The sequence below is a fragment of the Heteronotia binoei genome, chromosome 21 (assembly GCF_032191835.1).
Source record: "Heteronotia binoei isolate CCM8104 ecotype False Entrance Well chromosome 21, APGP_CSIRO_Hbin_v1, whole genome shotgun sequence".
Lineage (NCBI taxonomy): Eukaryota > Metazoa > Chordata > Lepidosauria > Squamata > Gekkonidae > Heteronotia > Heteronotia binoei.
In genome coordinates, this window is record NC_083243.1 from 115,127,151 (window position 1) to 115,148,691 (window position 21,541).

The window sequence follows — 21,541 nt, forward strand, 5'->3', positions numbered from 1 at the left end:
CTGCCTGCTGGAGATCAGTTGTAAAAGCAGATCTCCAGGCCCCACCTGGAAGCTGGCAACCCTAGATAAAAGTTCGACTGACTTAAGAAATGAAAAATGAGTAAGTCTCCAGGTCCTGATGGCATACATCTGGAAGTTGTTCACGAACTCAAATATGAAACTGTTGTACTACCAACCAATGTATGTATCTTGTCACTAAAATTAGCCACCATACAATTGAACTGGATTACACTTTTTTTTGTATTTTTTTTCCTTACAATGGGTCAAGAGAGGAATCAGGAAATTACAGGCCAGTTAATGCAACATCTGTCATCTTATAGATATAAAAGTCCTTTTGTCTTGGCAAAATGGAGCACTCCCATTGGCTGGGAGTATGCTGCATTTGGCCCATCATCAAGAGTACTTGCATGCCATTGGTTGAGTCCACTCCTCTCTTCCGTCCAAATGGCTATTGCTAGCTAGCCAAGTAAAAGGCAGTAAAAGGCAATCAACCTTGGTTCCGGCAGTTTCTGGCTCTCCCTACTCTCCTATTAACTGAGCCGCCTGTTGCACTGCTTTGCAGAGAGAAAGAAACCCTTCCCTCAATTGGTTCAAGGAGGGACAACAACTGACCCAAGATCACACAGTGAACTTCCACAGCAGAGTGGGGATTCAAGCCTCAGTCACAGATCATAGTTTGAAATTTTAAACACTATACTATACTTACTTTCAATTAATAACTGCTGTTGAACAGCAGCAAGTAATCAGGCCTAGGTGAGTCACACAAGTTGTGTATAGCCAGTCACCTGGTGGTTGCAAGTGGGCCTGGCACCAATGAGTCCTTCCCTCAAAGGCCAAAAATCCTGGAAAAGGACTTCCTACTGCCAGAAACCAAGATTTGGAAGGCTGCTAATATTTTTAGGATTGACTAGCAATTCCAGCAACAACCACTGAAGAGGCCATTTGTTTCTTAAAGGTGCTGCTTCTGTTATTCGTTGTGGTACCCTTTCCCTGAAGTGTAGGGTTGCCAAGTCCAATTCAAGAAATATCTGGGGACTTTGGGGGTGAAACCAGGGTGTGACAAGCATGATTGAATTCCAAAGGGAGTTCTGGCCATCACATTTAAAGGGACCGCACACCTTTTAAATGCCTTCCCTTCATTGGAAATAATGGATAGGGGCACCTTCTTTTGGGGTTCATAGAATTGGAGCCCCTGGTCCAATCCTTTTGAAATTTGGAGGGTGTTTTGAGGAGAGGCACTGGATGCTATGCTTAAAGATTGGTGCATTTACCTCAAAAAACAGAACCCTCAGAACCCCAGATCAATTCTCCATTATACCCTATGGGAATTAATCGCCATAGGGAATAATTGAGTGCCCAGCAGACATTTTCCTCAACCCCCCCCCCTTCCCCGCTTTCTGATGACCCTGAAGCGGAGGGAGGGCCTCCAAACCAGGGGATCCCCTGCTCCCACCTGGGGACTGGTATCTCTACTGGAGTGCCTGCCACCCAAAACCTCTCTCAGATTCTGGGTTACAAGTAGGTCAATTTCTTGTAGCGGACTCTAATCAGGAAGAATCAGGTTTGATTCCCCTCTCTTCCACATGAAGGCTGCTGGGTGAGCTTTGGTCAGCTGTTCCCTTAAGAGTAGTTCTCAAAAGAGCTCTCTCAGTCCCACCTCACAGGTTGTCTGTTATGGGGAGAGGAAGAGAAGGGAAGCCGCTCTGAGACTGAGTAAAAGGCAGAGCATAACTCCAATCACCTCCTCGTCATCTTTTTTAACATATAGTGTCTTGATCATTTCCTTTCTCTGGTCCTCTCTCTCTGAGACATCAGGAGACAGGGTAGCCCAGCCCCCTTTAATAATAGGCCCTCATCACTCACACATTTATTGGGCCTGGGAGCTCAAGCACTATTCCATTCTGATACTGCCACCATTTATTTATTAGATGGATGATCAATGGACAGATGATAGATATAGACTGAGATATTAAATTGTGTGTGTGTGTGTGTGGGGGGTTCTTTCCCTTAGACATGCAGCACATAGGGTTAAATAAAACAAGAAGTTAACTTTTATTTATGGTATCTGAAGAAGTGAGCAGCGATGCACGAAAGCTCATACCCTGCCACAAATCTTGTTAGTCTTTAAGGTGCTACTGGGCTCTTGCTCTTTTTTATTTATGATATTAACAACTCTGAAGAAAGTAAGGTAAAAGTTACAACATTTTGCTTCCATTGAACTTTTGAACTGTGGTCGTATCCTCACAATTCCTTTGGTTACAAAATGAGTATTTTCAGCCCACTATAAGCAGCTCTTATCCAGTTTCATTGTCTTTTAAACCACTTCAATATATGAACATATGAAGCTGCCTTATACTGAATCAGACCCTCGGTCCATCAAAGTCAGTATTGTCTTCTCAGACTGGCAGCGGCTCTCCAGGGTCTCAGGCTGAGGATTTTCACACCTATTTGCCTGGACCCTTTTTTGGAGATGCCGGGGATTGAACCTGGGACCTTCTGCTTCCCAAGCAGATGCTCTACCACTGAGCCACCAACCCTCCCCTATATATTTCCCCTATATATTTCACTGTCCTCTCCTTCTGCCATTTTCTTCTCTACCTCAGTACTCTTCTCCTGTCCTTCTGAACTAGGTGTCTCGTGCTAGGGTTCTCTTGCTAGCACCAACACTTTGAGCTGCTTCGACGCACTCACTTACTTGAGACATGTCTGAATTTAGTAAACCATTTCTCAAGTAACTGCTAATAAAATTTCTGTCATTTCTGCCTCCACTCCTGTGCCTTTCACAGCTGCACTTCAGCCAGTAAGAAAAATTTTCACTTGCAGTCTCCAGGCTAATAAAAGCTTTACCTGATGCAATTTTCTTGTGTACTTCTGCATGGCCCCGTTCTACAAGACAGATCAAGAAAGCTTCTGATTATTGTCGTCTGTTCAGATAGAAAAAGCCTTTGCATTTTCAGCAGCCCTTAAACATATTATGTATATACATCAACAGAACTAAAACAATCAAGATGGAAATATAGAAAGAAGGTAAGTATACTTGTTAAAATCCATATAACTAATGTCTTGTGAAAATAAGTTAAAAATGATTTATTCTTAGCTGTTAATTTTGTTATCATGCAATTTCTTATGTGTGAATTGATTCATTATATTAAGGAAGTGCAATTAAATTAGGGTTGCTTCTGATAATTGCCAGGAGCTTGGGGCACGGGGTTGTGTGCTCTGGGACATCACTTAGGGGGAAAACTGAAGGGAAATGTGGTGTCATTCTAGGAATTGCCAGACACTCAACAGTAAAACCACAGTTTTTGGCAGAGTTTCTAGAGCACTATGACATCACTTCTAAGTTTAAGAATATTTTAAAAAATCTGGCATTTCCTAGAGTGAAAGTACTTCCAGGTTCTAGTACTTTAAAAAAATCCTCCCATCAGCACTCCAAGGGTTGCCTGTGAGAGGTCTCCTGCAACAGTGGGACACCTGGCAACCCCAAAAAAATTCTGGAATGCAAATGGAGGTGACAGTAGAAGAAACAAATAATCCTTATCATTAGCAATTATTTAAATATATTAAATGCATATATTCTCCTGTGACCTGCACCACTACTAAGTAAGTATCCTCTTCAACAGCTATTAATGGTTCTCTGGATTTTAATTACCTTACCATAAAACCATTACTTTCTCTCCCCATATTTTATAAAGTTAACAGCCAGGGTTTCAATTAGACTTCATTGCCCCAAAGAGGGATATGTGCAAGGACAGGCCTTCTTTTCACTTCAGTTTAATGGGCAGTAAGTTGCACAGTCCGTAAAACAACATCTGTGTTTTCACATCCTAGCAGTCAGCTCAGGCCGAAGGATGCATTTGGAAGCAATTTAAAACTCCTGCTACCTCTGACCACAGTTGCGTTACAGACAGGCAGTCAGAGCCCCTCACTATCATACCACCATTTTTGCTACAAGAGCCTTCACTGCTGCAAACAGGGGCCTCTGGGCACTCATGAATATATGAGGTGGTCAGACAGTTGTAGCACTGGAATGAGTTGTAGCACTGGCTTATGCTGGCAATGAATCTCTACAAGAAGTCTTTTCCAGCCCTGCTACCCAAGACTCTTATTTGCCATGGATTAATCCTGGGATCTTCTGCCTGCAAACCAAGTGTTCAACCCTAAAGCACAATAAATGACTTAAACAGCCTCTTTCAAAACACTTTTAAGCTATTTGTGGATGGACAGCTACACAAAACACATTACATAAATGCATCATTTCAAAGTCTTTCCACTCCTCTCAGTCCCCCTTTCCAGAAGCTGCTCCTCATATCCATTACCTACCTTAATAAAACTCTCTTTTTTTGATGTCAAGTCCTAGCTGACTTATATAATTTTCAAGGCAAGAGATGTCAGAGGTGGTTTACAACTGCGTGCCTCTGCATAGCGACCCTTGTATACCTTGGTGGTCTCCCATCCAAATATTGACCAGTAACCACCTTGCTTAACTTTCAAGACGTGAAGAGACTGGGCTAGCCTGAGCTATCCAGGTCAGGGCACCTCACATTTTACTGTTATCATCTTGAATTTTCACCTATGTAAAAATTCTGTTAGAGGTTTATCTCATATTGTTAGCCATGCAGCATAAGAGGTTTAATCCAATATATGCTTTTCTTTTTTAAAAAAGTATTTCATCTCATGATCTTGTACTGCATTACATTTGTTCTTTCTTTTTAAAAGAACTTGATTTTCATTAGCTTTCCCTTAAATCACTTTCTAGTCTGATAGTTTATTGCCATGATTACAGAGCTTAGCAGTTATTAAGGAAACTGAAGGACAAGCGAGAATTGTGTGGGGAGGTGGAGGTGTATACACAATACTGTCTAAAATTTAGGTGCTTAATAAATAACAACAAATTCAGGAGAACAGCGCAGTGTTAAGTCCTCACACAGCACTCATATACACCATAAGCACTGGCATAATGCACTGCAAGCATTTGATTCCTGTAATGCAGAGATTAACCACAAAGAAACCTTTCTGATTATCACCAGCTGCTGTCTTACAACTCCAGCTGACATCAAGTAGTAACTCTTCGCCAAGTATTTACATGATTAATGAAGGGAAAACACACACAAATTATGCTGTACCCTTTCGACTAATAGATTTGGCTGTTTATATGAAACCTTAGAACAGGGTGTCACACTATAAAACTAGAAACAGATTTTGAGAGGTGGTATAGTGCAGTGGGTGAGAATGAGCCATAAACCAGGAATTCCTCAGTTTGAATTTCATCCCTCCCCTAAATTAGCTGAGAGTTACATGCTTCTAAACTCATTGACTCCAATGGACTTGGAAGGGTGTATGATTACTTAAGGAGTGCACTGTAGGCAACTACTTGCAAGTAACTTTCCTCCAAGTTTAGAACAATGTAAATTGTGTGGGATGAAGCATAACTCACTACTGCAGCACAAGGCCAGCACCAGCAGTTGCTATGGCTGGAATGTGGCAGGACTGGCCAGCCTAATATTACCATTTTGTTTAGGCTTATGCTCACACTCCAACATGTGCACTAAGGTTTGAGGGCACTGTCCGGTAGCCTACCATGTACTTTCTAGTGCCATCACCTTCTCAGGTCATTAGTTGGTCACCAAAAAAAAGAGAGAGAAACCAACAGACTCTCCCCTGAATACAGCTCTCTCCCATATTCATGGTAGTAGTGAAAATGACTGTCTGGTGCTGAGCACATTTTGCATAAGGCCTCAGGATCAATTCCTAATAGTTCTGGTTAGAGAATCTCAGGCAGCAAACTGGAAAGACTTCTGCCTGAATCCCAGCAGAGCTGCTGCCAGGAAAAGTAAACAATATGGAGCTAAATGAGCCATACCCAGGCTTGACTAGGCCAAAAACAGTTTAGTAAAGCACACCATGTGTATTTTATTCTATATATTAAATTTTGATATGTAAATGTATACTGGTAGATATTGTGGCTTCCTGTACCAGGGTGACCGTCTCTAGCTGTTGTAGTTCAGGACCTATATTCCTGTAGATATTCTAATTCTTTGCTCACGCTGCAGCCCTTAGAATAGGATCCCTTTCTTCCTCTTAAGTTGGTTGTTCTCATTTCTCAGGACTCCAGAGGGAAGAGCTTTAAAAACAAACCTATAACCATCCAGAAACCCCAACGTTAAAAAAAAAGTTGCAAACAAAAGGAATCTTTCTAAAAAGTTCACGCTATAATCTAATTTTGGGATTTTGGTGGCCGGTAGTTTTGGAACATTTGAGGCTTGCAATCATGACTAGTTCTTCATAAACCTGTTGTTCACTGCTGCAAGCCAGACCTCAAACTCTAAATAGCTCAGGCCAAAGGAAACTGGTTCAATCCAAGCTAAAATGAGTTGGAAAATGTGCTTTAAATGTGTAGAGCAATAAAAAGGTGCCAGTTCTGCTGCACTGGCCAACAAAAATATGGAGCTCAGGATTCTGAAACTACATCCTCCTGATCTGCAGCATGGTAGAACCCTCCTGGTAGACACTCTTGGCTTGAAGATTAAGCCGACTTTATCTCTTTATTTTACAGTTTCAAATTCTGTTGCCAAGTTCCAGGTTTAATTTTTTTTCCCCTGCAGATATTTGGGGAAATAAATATCCAGGGAACTGTGACAATGACGTAGGGATAGAGCTATGCTGAGCACTGAAATCACATCCCACATGTCATGCAGTCATAGCGCATGAGGGTTCCTGCTCAATTATCCTCCAGCTTCTGGAATTTCACTAGGTATTGCTGATGTAGTTTCTATCATCTTCACAACCATGAGGACCAGAAAGTTGCATTCAAGGAGAGAGGTGGAAAAACGGAAGAGAGACCTGGATATTTTCACAGCCCTGAATTGTTCCAGATTCTGATTTGGCAGCCCTGGAGATGCACTATCCAGTCATAGCTACAGCACACAATGTATGAAAACAAGAGCACCAACTGGTGTGCAATTGTTTTCTTTTACTCCAGAAGGCCGGACCAGAACCAACGGGTTAAAATTAAATCAAAAGTTTTTGACTAAACTGACAGTTAAGAGTGGTTCCTCAGTGAAACAGACTTCTTCAGGAGGTGGTGGACTCTCCTTCCTTGGAGATTTTTAAGAAGAGGGTAGATGGTCCTTAGTGAAAAAAGAAGTGTGTATAGAGGATGAATTTATAACGGTTTATATGATTACAGCGGCGAGGATAGTGTTTGCCAAATTTTGGCGACAAAAGAACTGCCCGGACATAAATGAGGTGATTGACAAAATTCTTCAAGCTGCCGAAATGGATATACTTTCTAGGTTATTAAGAGAAGAGTCCAAAGAGGAAGCTAGTAGAAAATGGGAGAAATTTTATAACTGGCTTGAGAAAAAAAACTACAAGAAATAAACATAGACACGGTACCTTTCTATCACTGACATATTGTTACGTTATAACGGAAAAGGCAAGGCAATTTGCTCGTTATTTCTTTTCTGTTTGTTCGCTTTTTGCCCTACGCTTTGTGTTGTTCTTATATAGTTTGTCTTTACCTTTCCGGCTTGTCATACAGGCCCTTTTATGCATGGAAGCAATCCACATCCACCCTCCACCTGGGTGATTGTTGTTTGTACAATGTGACACAGATATTGCTGTATTAAGAAACCTTTTTGTTCTGTATTTGTGAATCACATCCCAGAATTTAATAAATAAATCTTGAAAACGGAAAAAAAAAAAGAAGAGGGTAGATGGTCATCTGACAGCAATGCTGATTTTGTGAACATAGGCAGATTATGAGAGGGAGGGCAGGAAGGGTTGTATCAATGCTTAGTTCTCATGGTCCTTCCTTAAAATGCCCAGGGAAATGCTGTTCACCACTCTGGGGTCAGGCAGCAATTTTTCTCCACACCAGTTTGACCAGGGATCTTGGAGGGGGGGCTTGGGGGGGGGAGGCATCTTCTGGGCATGGAGCAGGTATCACTGGGGGTGGGGGAGGTATTTGTAAGTTTCCTGCATTGTGCAGGGGGTTGGACTAGATGACCCTAGAGGTCTCTTTCTACTCTAGGATTCTAAGGAATTCTTATTGGATCATTTGCTGTCTTTGGTGTAATGGCACATCCAAATATACTCATCATTCTTGCAGCTTACAACACATAATCATGGCCACTTCTTTGCTTATCTCCTGCAGTAACTTGACACAAATGGCATACCCTGTGGTACAAATTGAGAAGCAGGAATGATGCAATTCAGGGAGAGGATGTGGGAGCACAAATACATTCCCCATATCCTCTGTCTTGCATAGTACCAGCAGAGCATTGGAACAGAACCAGCTACTAATGTGCAGAAGTAACCCTGGAACCATATAGCGATGACAGTATTCAACTGGAGATTTCATTAGATCTGAAGGTGGATTTTTTTTCTATATCATAAAGCCTAGTAAAATACAGTGGACAGGCACATAAAGCTGACCATTTAAAATTCTACTGAATGTTGTACACCCCATTGTACTAAAAGTAAGAAAAATATCAGCTTTCAATGTAAAATAAACACACACAGGCACGATGAAACCTAGGCCTCCCTTCAAAAATCACCAGTAAGAACAACAATCATAAAGAAATGGGAAGGATGTTTATAGGTCTCTTAGGCTTACAAAGCAGAGTTTTGTAGACCCAAAAAGTTAGGATTCCTGGTAATAATCCAGTGTGCAATTCTACACTCCCTTTAATGTAGCACAAATGCTGAGCTGGCAGTAATATAAAAATAACTTCTGAACAGCGCTGCTGCATGCAGTATTCTTAAACGCTCAAGGCATTTCCACTCCAAGGTACAGCTTCTTCTTAGCTTTCAGTCATTTGCCTTATAAAAGATGCTGGATCCTCCCCAAACAGGAGCTCAGGTCCACATGTTGATTTGAGGGTCATTTCTTCCATTTTTGCTTTGAGGCTTTATTCTTAAATTTCTTCTCCTGTTTCGGTCCTATTACAGCTTCTGATTTTCTTTTTTTGTCACTGAACAAAACAAACACACAGAAAATGCATACACCACCACTCAGGTATTATTCACGCAAGGAAACATTCTACACCAAGATTCTGCATGTAAAAAGTCAAATTTTGCAACCCTATATAAAAATCATGGCAGTAACAAAGGTTTGGATTTTTCTCCTTTATGTAACTGACTGTTTCTTACTAGGCCTGTGGAAGAGCAAAGAGCTATGCAGGGCCATTAACTAGCGGAAATCAGTCAGGGTGTTTGTATACAGCACCCACACATTTTCAAACACATCTAGTAATTTTAAAAATAATCTCAGGATAATGATTCCTTAGCAAATACCATGCAGCCATAACTAAAGCTATGTTACACAGGAGAAAATAGTAATAGCAATTTTGTTATTTTCAAAGATTCTTTGAATTAAATGAATTCAACTTAATTCCCATTATTTATTGCATGCACTATCATGCCTCTATAGTACTTCTCTCCACATTTGTAGTCCTATTTTATTGGCTTGTTTGTTGTGTATATTTGCTATTATTTTTTATACTCTCTAATTTTGTTGATTCCGTTTTTATGCATTGTTTTTAATGCATTGTTATTACAGTTACATTATTGTTTAATTGTGTGATCAACCTTGAATCTCTGTGAGAAAATCAGAATATAAATGCAGTAAATACATACATAAAAATGGCAGGACATATTTAAAAAATTTAATATTATAGTACCTAGTCAATCATACAGTGTATTTAACCAGCAAAAAGTGACAAAGGTTCTGCCATGGAGTTGCTCCACTCAAGAAAGAGGTACACCAGGCTGACTTCATGGAAACAGAATACTGGCAAAAAGTTTCTTGGGAAACAACCAGCACCACCAAGAACTCACACAGGAACCAAGCTGGTATATACCTTCCCCCGTAAATTGAAGGATAGTAACTATTTCAAGACAGTGTGTTAACATCCAGCTCTCCCAAGTGAACTTTCACAGAACAGAGACCTGCTCTTCTCTTACCACAGAAGCTGAGATGAAATATGACAAATGTTTTTCATGTGAACTAATTTTTTAGAAGTGAGGATGTAGCCAATATTTAATAAGAAAGAAATCTATTATAAATCATAACAGTATATAAACCAACACAGCTAAAGTAGTTCTACAGCACAGCAAGGGAAATAATGCTTATGATACAGAATAATCCCACTTACTTCCACTATCTGACCAGGAAAGAAGAAAAGGAAGCATACTGAGGGAATATATCAGTTCGCTTTCTTCACTGCTGCCCATTTAATTCTTCAGTTGCATATAATTGCTGAGGTGCTAGATACACTAGATAGGACACACCCCTGAATTTCCTGCTGCACTAACCTTTTCAGACTGACAATGGACGCATTCTGTCCTGCCTTGGTCAGCACTTCGTTCCATTCTTCGTCATCGCCTCTTATTACATATCTGAATGTGAAGCAGAGATTTTTAAAATCCTTTCAAATAGATCAATTAGTTCAGAAAAGATTAATTATGCTGCTTTCCAGAAACAAAAGGCTGAATTCAAAGCAAGCAGTTGTATATTTCATTGATGCACAATACACAAAGCTAGCAGTTGTGAATCTCACTGATACTTTCTTTCCTCAGCCACACAGAATGTTCAACTTCTGTAGCCCTTGAAATGGGAGACAAAAAACACAGAACTTTTTATATTTCAACAATTCTGTTGGCCTCTAAGGTGTTCCTGGACTTCAGACTTGCTCTTCTACTGAAGAACAACACAGCTACCCACCAGAAGCTATATTCAGAGTAGCCCGGAGACTTATTTAACATTTTTCTCAAAAAAGTGGCCCTGGTGCTCCCTTTCCAGTGAAACACTAGCCCATAATTTCTGTCCTGTCTTGATGGCTTTATGGAAAACAGTGGAGATATAACTCTTTTGCACTAGCAAACCTACCTCAGCAATGCAGCAGGGCCTTCTCAGTAATGGCCCCTTCCTGGTGGAACCAGCTGACGGAAGAGGTAAGGGCCCTGCGGGACCTTGTTCAATTCCGCAGGGCCTGTAAGACAGTCCTCTTCCGGCTGGCTTACAACTAACCGGCACTGAAACACTGAAACTTGAAATTGAGTGTAGTTGCAAGACCGCCGTATGTCTTGAATGTTTTAAGTACATAACTATGTGAATGTTTAGATTTTAATTATGTAAATTATGGAATGTCTAATTTTTATGTCTAATTTTATATTTTTATGTCAGATTTTATATGTTGTAAGCTTCCCTGAGCCACCTGGTGGGAAGGGCGGGATATAAATCTCAAATAAATAAATAAAATAAAAATAAATAAAGACAATGTGCCTCCTGCTAGACATCTTCTGTATGTGGCAAAGTTTTAACATGAACTTTCTTCAAAAGTTGGAAAAACAGCCAAAGTCTGTCTTGGATGACTTAAAGCCTATCTGGCTAGCTTAATAAAGCCTCTAGCTTCTTAGTCTGTTTAGAATCCTATATCCATGTATCAGTCTACTTTTGCCAACACACTAGATCATGTCTCCCTATTTGCAGGCAGCTCATCAACATTGATACCAAAACTAGACTGGTGTTCCCTGTAGCATTCTTGGTCTTAAGTGGATGCTGTGGCAAAGTGGTTTATGTCCATTAAGCCCCATCTTCTGGAAACAAAACTATTTAGTGCAAGGGAGGGGTGGAAGGACTGCTTACTGTGAAAGATCAAGGTTTTTCAGCTTCCCAATCTCTTGCTTGTGTTTCTCCTGAAACTCTTTTGCTGCTTCTTCCTACACCAAGGGAAAAAACCCTTTATATATAACATGCACTGAAGAGTTCCATCTTATCAAGATCATACAAGTGGACCACTCAGGATTAACACTCCAGGAAATACTTGCTGGTTAATGTATTTTATACATCTTATCTATTTTAAGTAAAGCTAATAATCCAAAAAAGATTGGTCTACCAAAATACCTCCAATATTATGAAATAAATCACATGCCATATATCAAGAAGGCCAATTACATATATTTTCTACAGAAGAAGAGACCAGTATTCTATTATGGAGAATGACCAGTCAGACGTCTCTGGCCAGGATGGCAGCAACTTTCCCAGTTGCCCCCAATACTTGATATTCAGACAGAAGGTGCTTCTGGACATTTTCATCATGAATGACTTACAGTCCATGGACTGTGAGTTAAAGTGCTATTTCTCTGAGGGAGTAAAAAAATAGCAGTCTTCCTGAAGCTCTAATATCCGAAATCTTAAGAGAATAAAATTACCAAATCTTCATTTAATGATTTCAGAGTTGGCTCCATTACAACTTCCTTTGTTGCTGCCATCTGCTCTTCCACAGCATTTTCCTGGATAGTGTTGAATAACTGAAGAAAAGACAAACCAAGGAGTGATGGAACTTACTCCCCACCTCTCCCAGTAAAATGCTTTACATGATATACAGGCCACGCAGTGCTACAGGACTTCTGCAGCATTCCCCCTTCCCATTAATTGACATTCTGCCTTGACCAATGCTGCTTTAAAAGTCAGTTTCATAAAGATGAAACTTGAAGGGCTTGGGAATTACCAGTTTACAGCCAAACTGCAGGTCTCTAATCATTACAAAGCCAGGATCTCAATTTGTATAGCCAACATTATATAGATGAGCTAGTAGAGGACTGGTATTCCCAGTTCTCTGCAGCCATTGACATTGCCCTCCAGCACCCTCTTCATCGCCATACTCAATCAGCTCCATGGTATATCCTGGAGCTGAAGTGGCAACTTAAACAGCTAGAGCGAGTGTGGCGGAGGTCTCATGACGAAGAGTCTAGAACTTCTTATAGAGTGTTTATGAAGACCTATGAGAAGGCAGTGAAGTCCGCTAAGAAGGAATTCTTTGCGGCCTTCATTGAGTCAGCGAATTTGCACCCAGCCCAATTATCTAGGATAATTAGTTCAACTACAGTGCCAACAGGCAATCTAAAAGCTAGGGAATTGGATATAGGCTGTGAGGCTTTTGCGACCTACTTTGCTGACAAGATCATGACTCTCCGCCAGGCTCTTCCAGCCACAGTTGATACAGCACGGGAACTGGAAGCCTGTTGTCCGTCCTCTGGACCCACGTTGGACCACTTCAGCAGTCTTTCTCGGGAAGATGTGGACAGGATCTTGGCTGCAGTGAAGCCAACCACTTGCCCATTGGACCCCTGTCCATCCTGGCTTCAAAGCAGGTGGAGAGGGTCTCCAAGGTCCTTTAGCTGACATTGTTAACTTGTCTCTGGAAACAGGGACTTTTCCAGCTAAACTTAAAAGAGGCAGTGGTTTGTCCACTTTTTAAAAAGCCATCTTTGGACCCGATGGTCCTGGCTAGTTACTGCCCAGTGTCAAATCTATCGTTCCTGGGTAAGATAATTGATAAAGTGGTGGCAGAGCAGTTCCAAGCTTTCCTGGAGGAGACCTCTACCCAGATTCCTTCCAGTCCGGCTTTCGTCTGGCCATGGGACGGAGACTGCTTTGGTTGCCCTCACTGATGACCTTAGAAGGCATCTGAATCAAGGTGGGTCAGCGCTGCTATTACTGTTAGACCTTTCGGCAGTGTTTGACAGTCAATTACGATCTAATGACCCACCGCCTTGCCAATAAAGGAGTTCAGGGGAAAGCCTTACAGTGGTTCTTCTCTTTTCTCCATGATCGGGGACAAAGGGTGGCGATTGGCGAGCAGATCCCCCTGCAGCACTCACTCGAATGTGGTGTGCCACAGGAGCTATTCCCTCGCCAATGATGTTTAACATCTATATGCGCCCCCTTGCCCAGATTGCCCAAGGTTTTGGGCTGGGTTGTCACCAGTATGCAGATGACACCCAGCTCTATCTGCTGATGGACAGCCATGCAGACTCCACCCCGGAACATCTGACCAGGGCACTAGAAGCTGTGGCTGGATGGTTGCAGTTAAGCCAGCTGAAGCTTAATCCAGCTAAGACAGAGGTCCTGTATCTGAGCCGAGGGGGGCTAAGATCAGACATCCATCTTCCCACCCTGGATGGTGCTCCTCTTGTGCCATCCCAGAAAGTGAGTCTAGGCGTGACACTGGATGTCTCCCTTTCCATGGAGGCCCAGGTCACAGCTGTTGCATGATCTGCATTTCATCATCTTCGGCAGGTTAAACAGCTAGCATCCTATCTGACCCCCCATGACTTAGCTACAGCAATCCATGCAACGGTCACTTCCAGACTGGACTACTGTAATTTGTTTTACACAGGCTTGCCCCTGAGGCTGATTCAGAAACTCCAACTGGTACAAAATGTGGCTGCGCAGCTAGTAACTGGACTGCCTTTACGGGCAGGCAGTCGGCCGATGCTGTGCACATTGCACTGGTTACCAACTGAGTACCGAATCCGCTTCAAGGTTTTGGTATTGACCTTTAAAGCCTTACGCGGCCTGGGACCAACATACTTGCGGGACCGCCTCTCCCCATACGAACCCTGAAGACTGTTGCGATTGGCCAACCAATACCTTCTGGCCATCCCCAGCCCAAGGGACGTCCGGCTTGCCCCCAACCTGGTGGAATCGGCTCCCTGTGGAGATCCGGGCCCTACTGGATTTACTTCCGTTTTGTAGGACCTGCAAGACAGAGCTGTTTCGCCAGGCCTTTGGTTGAGGCAGGTGGACGTCCCTTCATTCTACTGCTTATACCATCTGTTACCCTCCCCCACAATGGGCTATAAAATTACAAGATGGAATACCTGTTTTATCTGAAATATGTGCCTGCCCGCCCATGTATATTTTTTGTAGTTGTATCTTATTGGTATCTTATTGAGTTATTACTGTGTTTTAATTGTTTTATTACGACTGTGATCTGCCCTGAGCCCATATGGGAAAGGGCGGAATATAAATCGACCAAATAAATAAAACTTGGGGAACAGGAATCCTTTCTACTACCCCTTCAGGTTTAAATTAAGTGTGACAATCATGTGCAAGTTCCCTCCAACTACCCCCTACCCAGTGAGAAAAAAGCTTGGGCTTGTGTGAAGCTTTTGAGCAGATAAACAACAGGAAGGAAAATTGGTGAGCAATCCCCAGCCCATTCCAGCTCCCCCCACCTACCCATGATTCCGGTTCCTCACCCCCAGCACAAAGGAGAATTAAAATGCAGCTGAATACCTTGGCTAATAAGAGCTCAAGAAACAGTTCATCCAAGTCTTAAGAATCATTGTGGTAAATCATGAATTGCACTGCTGATGTAAAATTTATGCTCCAAGTTGTACCTCAAAGGTGTACCAAAAAGTTCCATAGCTCTAATGATGGAGCTTTCCTTCAGTACAATGAATATTTCACTGGTGGACTAAGCCTCTTCCACTGAAGCTAGACATATTGCATTAGAAGGTGGCTCCATATTGGATACAGTCTTTCACAGGATCTGGACACTATGATTTTCTACCACTTGGTTAATCTGAAGATTTTAGCAGTCCTCTTAAAAATGACTGTTACCTGAACAACTTTGCGGATTATCCTGTTAAAGAGACCCATCAGCTGACCACTAGGCAGGTCTATCTCTTTCTCCAATTGATCCACATATCTGTGCTGCAAGCCAATCCCAAGAAGAAGAGCCTGTTTAAAAAAAAAAAAAAGGATGTTCCTTCTTTGATTCAATATTTTAAAAATGTTACATTTGGGCAAGAGGAACTGGGCTCTTATTGGTCAACGTATTTTAATGTATGAGAGCCAGTTTGGTGTAGTGGTTAAGTGTGTGGACTCTTATCTGGGTGAACTGGGTTTGATTCCCCATTCCTCCACTTGCAGCTGCTGGAATGGCCTTGGGTCAGCCATAACTCTTGCAGGGGTTGACCTTGAAAGGGCAGCTGCTGTGAGAGCCCTCTCAGCACCACCCATCCCACAGGGTGTCTGTTGTGGTAGAGGAAGATAAAGGAGATTGTGAGCTGCTGTGAGACTATGAGATTTGGAGTGGAGGGTGGGATATAAATCAATATCTTCTCTTCAGGTGCCTCATTTACTGACACATACAATGTATCAAAACAATTCTAATACAGACACCCCACTAGGAGGACACAAACTGGAATGCAAGTATGCCATTATCAAGTGAGAGGAACTAAACTGATATGGAAGAACTGGTGTACAGATAAAAAATAAGGTACCTACAGACTGTGTAGCAGAAAGGGTTATGTCTCCAAGCTGGCTGAGAAAGTACATCCTTGAGATAGCAGGGATCATGTCCATAATTAGATGATAATCAACCATGTTTCTTGAATACATTTCTAGCCTCTTCAGATCATATGGAATAAAAACAGCTTCTAATTCACTACGGCTGATTGCTGAGACACATGAATTGTTTGAAAAGTGGAGAGAGAAAAAATTATAGTTGCTACACAGAACAGGAACCAGATATTCAAAAACATATCACTTCCTCCAAATCTCTGGATTTTTGTTGTTTTAAGAAGAAGAGAAACAATTTCTTCTTCAGGGAAGAGCAAGAAATTAGGAAAACAGAGAGCAGGTGAGCATACTGATGAAAAAATTGTAAGTGGGGCTACTACTGCAGATTAAGGTTGATGTGGATCCTGGGCCTAAAAAGCCTGAAGACCTCTGGCATAAAGAAAACAAAATGCTATGAAGACTTACCAACTGCACTTTCCATGGCTCAGTTTTATTTCTTTTACAAAATTTATACTTCACTTTACTGCCCTCATAAAGTCTACCATGATGGCTAACAGATTAAAACATACATAATAAACTCACATTTTAAAAACAATTAAAACACATAATTAAAGCAAAATCTAAGGTATATAGAAAACTTAAAAATAACAATAAAAACATTGTGCAGGAATGATGGTTCACCAAGGGAATAGCAGATGAAACAAAACAAAAAGTCTTCATTGGCTGGTGGAAGATGGCAATGGGAGGGGGTTCAGACAAATCTCCCTAGGAGAGAGATCCAGAGTTTTGGTGCCATCACTGAGAAGACCCTCTCCTGGGTTGCCAACTTGCTGAGTATCAGAAAACAGGGGAACCTGAAGCAGAGCCTCCAAAAATGACTGCAATGGTCACACAGGTTCATGAGAGAATAGGCAGTTCTTCAGGTATGCTGGTCCCAAACCACATAGGGCTTTAAAGCTCAGAACCAGCACACTGAATTGCACCCAGAAGTATATGCAGGGCCAATGTAGATGGGTCAAGATTGCAGTGATATGGTCCTATTACCCACTAGCTGCAGCATTCTGTGCCAACTGAAGTTTCCAAACATCTCTCAATGGCAGTCCCACATAGAATGCCTTGTGGAATCTAATCTAGTTGTAATCCAGACACACTGGCGAGATCTCTTCTGCCCAGAAAAAGCAGCAGCTGGCTAAACCAACTGCTTCCACCTGCTTATTCAATACTGGCCCTGGGTTCAAGAGCACCCGCTCACCCTGGACTATAAATCTGTTCCTTAAAGGAGTGTGCAACCCTAGAATGGGTGACACTATAAACCCTGTGTCAGACTTTTCACTGACCAGCAGCACTTTTATCTTGCTGGAATAAAGCTTCAGTTTATTACCAAAACTGGAGTGGTCAGTTCAAATACTTTATAAGTAGCACAAAGGAACATACTTACGGGGTTGTGACTGCTGCCTGATATTCCTATTTTGTAAAATATTCAAAGCTAATGAAGGAGAGAAAGTTCTAAACTGATATGACAAGAGAGACAGAAACCTCCTCCTGAAATCTGCAAAACAAGTGGAAAATAAAATGTTACTATTTATGCCAGGGGTGTTGAAATCATTTGTTATGAGGGCCAGATCTGACATAAATGGCACTCAGTCGCTTCAGAGACATTTAGATCCTCTTAAGATGACCTTACTACCTCAGTGTCATGCAGACAGTTACTGATCTGAAATCGCCACTATGGAAAAATCCAGAGCTCAGATTTCTAGAAGTACCAGGTCCCACATGACACCAAGGCAGCCAAAGTTGCTGTGCAAGACCATTTCCAGCTTCAAAATGGGCAGCCCCAAAATGTTGTCCTTAAGTCAGTCACCTTTCCAGAAGGCAGTCAGCCAGCTCTCCTGCTCATTCTCCTCATCTTCGTTCAGTATCTTCAGCATGATGCAGGAATGCTCCCCAGTCAGATCATTCTAGAAATCAAGGCATAGTTCTTTGCTGCAACATGTTATGAGGTGCTGCATTTTCAATAACTAACTGCTTTAAAAAAGGTTGCTCTCAGGGAGAGAAGCAACACCACTAGATGTCAAATGGTTAACCAGCATGTCACAGTAAAATGATAACTGCAACAAACTTACAAAGCCACTACTGAAGTGACTGAAAAGAATTTTTTTCCAAAAAATAAACCAGCAGTTCTGATTCTAATGCAACATTTATAATAAACCTGTCAGTTGCTTAAGGCTTTTTTTTAGTTAGTCTGTTAAAGGTAAACAATATGCGCATTACCAAGACCTAAAAAAACCCAGCTTACTTTAATAATATTAAAGCAAGGCAGTGTGTGATTACCTATAATTTAATACACAAAAGTTATGACACTGTTAGACAAGATATTGCATGGACATGTCAGAAAGACAGGTTGCTTACCTGTAACTGTAGATCCTCGAGTGGTCATCTGTGCATTCACACTCATGGGATAGAGCGCCTGTGCCGATCCCCGAATCGATATCTGAAAAGCCCGGGATTTTTCCGCGCTCGGCGCCAATGGGCATGCGCAGGCATCCCAGTATGCATGCTCACCGGCACCAGTGCGGGGATCCCGCCAGTTCCTTCCTGACCGCTGGAAGCCCCTACTGGAGGGAGACCATCAGCAGTGGGGAAGGAGGGCGGGTAGTGTGAATGCACAGATGACCACTCGAAGATCTACAGTTATAGGTAAGCAACCTGTCTATCTTCTTCGTGGACTCTGTGCTTCACACTCATGGGAGATTAGCAAGCAAGACATACCTGGAGGTGGGAAGACGGTCAACCGGAAGAAACAGCTTGCAACACTGCAGTTCCCAACCGAGTCCTCTGCTGAGCATGCACGTCCAGCGTGTAGTGCTTCATGAAGGCATGCAGAGAAGACCAGGTGGCAGCCTTGCAGACATCACTTAGGGACACACCTCTCAGGAATGCCACTGACGTGGCCATCGCTCTTGTGGAGTGTCCACGAATAGGTCCAGGTAACAGCTTCTTTGCCAACAAATAACAGAGTTTAATTGTCTCAGTGAGCCATTTTGAGAGCCTCTGAGACGAAATCCTGGAACCTAGCTTGGGAGCAGCATACGAAACAAAAAGCTGCTTGTCCTTACGAAAAATCTTTGAATGGTTCAAATAAAACAGCAAAGCACGCTTAATGTCCAAAGCATGCAACCTACGTTCCTCATCCGAGGAAGGGGTAGGGTAAAAAGTGGGCAACCAAACTTCTAAATTGAGGTGGAACTGAGAGACCACCTTCGGAAGAAAACTAATGTCCAGAGCCAAGGAAACTCCAGCCTCCCGAAAAACAAGATAAGGATAATCACAACACATTGCCGTGAGCTCTCCAACACGACGTGCTGATGTGATGGCAACCAAAAATGCAGTCTTCCATGACAGGAGCTGCAAAGAGCACGTGGCCATCGGCTCAAAGGGGCGACAAGTTAGTTTGTCCAGCACTAAAGTCAAGTCCCACAACTGTGGGGGCGATCTTGATGGTGGAGGAAGCCTAAACAAATTCCTCAAAAACTTCTTGGACTGAGGGTGTGAGAAAACAGAGTATCCCTCCACAGGATCATGAAAGGCTGATATTGCCGCCAAATATACCTTGATGGAGGAGAAAACAAGGCCAGCATCCACTAGGGATAACAAAAAATCAAAAATTACCGACAATCCCACCCTGCTAGGTGAGACTGAAGGGTAAACTAAGAACTCAGCGAATTTCCGCCACTTCCTGTCATAGGAAGTGCAGGTGGACGGTTTTCTACTGTTCATAAGGACTTGCTGGACTCTGTCAGAGAACCCTATGGGTCGATGAGCCACGCTGTCAGCTTCAGATGGGGCACGTTGTGATGGAATACGTGCCCGCCCTGAGCTGACAGAAGGTCCAGCTCTGCCGGGAACTGGTAGAAGACCACCCTCGACAGTTGGAGCAGGATCAAGAACCAGTTCTGGCGAGGCCACCAGGGAGTCACCAGGATGCAGCATGGTCTCTCTCTTGCTATCTTGTTGACCACCTTCATCAACAATGGCAGAGGCGGGAACATGTAGAGGAACCGGCCCTCCCAAGGAAGCAGGAGCCCATCTCCCAGAGACGCTGCATTCGCTCCCCCTCTGGAACAGAACATGGGACATTTCTTGTTCTCAGCCATGGCGAAGACATCCAGCTGCGGGTACCCCCAAAGCTGGAATACAGGCTTCAGAAAACGCCACTGCAGTTCCCACTCGTGTGGGGAAGCCCCACCCCTGCTGAGAAAGACTGCCTGCATGTTGAGGACCCCTGGAAGATGTGCAGCCTTCACAAAGATGTATTGTAGACACTCCAACCAGAGATTCATTGGCAGTGCGCAGAGCCAGCGAGAAACTGTCCCTCCCTGCCTGTTGATGTAGCACAGGGCAGTGGTATTGTCCGTAAGTAACGCTACAATCTTCCCTGCCACCAAGGGATGGAAAGAGCGTAGGGCAAAATGAACCGCCAGCAGTTCTAGGTAATTTATGTGGCATTGAGTCAGTTTTGGTGGCCACGGGCCCCCCACACACAGACCTTCCATGTGGGTCCCCCAAACCCACAAGGAAGCATCTGTTGTGATAGTCACAGTGGGAGTCGGGAGATGAAAGGGAGCTCCCTGACAGATGTTGTTCTCTGACTCCCACCACTGTAGCGTCTGAAGAGTCATGGATGGGATGACGAACCTCTTTCGAGGTGAGTCTCTGAGTGGGCGAAACTGGCGAAGGAACCACAACTGCAGGCCTCTCATCCGCAGTTTCGCAAAAAGTAGCACGCTTGTCGTCGCTGCCATCAGCCCCAGCATCCGCTGCAGCTGCTGTGCCCCATTTTTGCCTCTGTAGAAGTCGTACCAGACAGATAATGTCCCTCGCTCTCTGCGGAGGCAGGTATGCGCGATGCCGGTTCGTATCCAGCAAAGCCCCTATGAAATGCACTGTCCTTGACGGAGTAAGGTGAGATTTCTCCAAATTGACCTGCAACCCCAAGGTGTCGAGAAGACGTAGAGTGATGGCAATGTGCGTTGACAAACTTTCCCTCGACTTCGCCACAAGGAGCCAGTCGTCGATGTATGGAAAAACGACAACTCCATGGAGACGGAGATTGGCAGCCACAACGCTCATCATCTTCGTAAACACCCGAGGTGCAGTGGACAGGCCAAACGGAAGGGCTTTGAACTGGAAGTGTTAATAATAATAATACCTTTTATTTATATCCCACCCTCCCCGCACAAGCAGGCTCAGAACCCACTGCAAACCGAAGGAAACGCCTGAACGCCGAATGGATGCTGACGTGGAAGTAGGCATCCTTGAGGTCCAGGGTCGCCATCCAGTCCTCTTGATTGATGAGGGGCAGGATCGTTTGCAGAGTGGACATTCTGAACTTCTGGTACAGAATAAATTTGTTCAGATTCCGAAGATCCATAATTGGTC

At 43.1% G+C, this 21,541-nt stretch overlaps 1 protein-coding gene across 3 annotated transcripts in view; it reads right to left on the bottom strand.

The window, feature by feature from the left end:
• Positions 1 to 8,579: 8,579 nt before the first annotated feature.
• Positions 8,580 to 21,541, bottom strand: part of NAT10 (N-acetyltransferase 10) — a 49,860-nt gene continuing 36,898 nt past the window's right edge. The window contains exons 21-28 of one of the 3 annotated variants that reach the window (XM_060261972.1): positions 17,964 to 18,060; positions 17,541 to 17,651; positions 16,088 to 16,260; positions 15,419 to 15,538; positions 12,220 to 12,318; positions 11,654 to 11,727; positions 10,321 to 10,404; positions 8,580 to 8,978 (exon numbers count right to left, since the gene is read on the bottom strand). In XM_060261972.1, the coding sequence (XP_060117955.1) occupies positions 8,888 to 8,978; positions 10,321 to 10,404; positions 11,654 to 11,727; positions 12,220 to 12,318; positions 15,419 to 15,538; positions 16,088 to 16,260; positions 17,541 to 17,651; positions 17,964 to 18,060 (849 nt within the window). In that variant the 3' untranslated portion in view covers positions 8,580 to 8,887. Of the gene's footprint in view, positions 8,979 to 10,320; positions 10,405 to 11,650; positions 11,728 to 12,218; positions 12,319 to 15,418; positions 15,539 to 16,083; positions 16,261 to 17,540; positions 17,652 to 17,963; positions 18,061 to 21,541 lie in introns of those variants that run through there. The other 2 variants (XR_009556568.1, XM_060261973.1) reach the window with 2 other exon arrangements.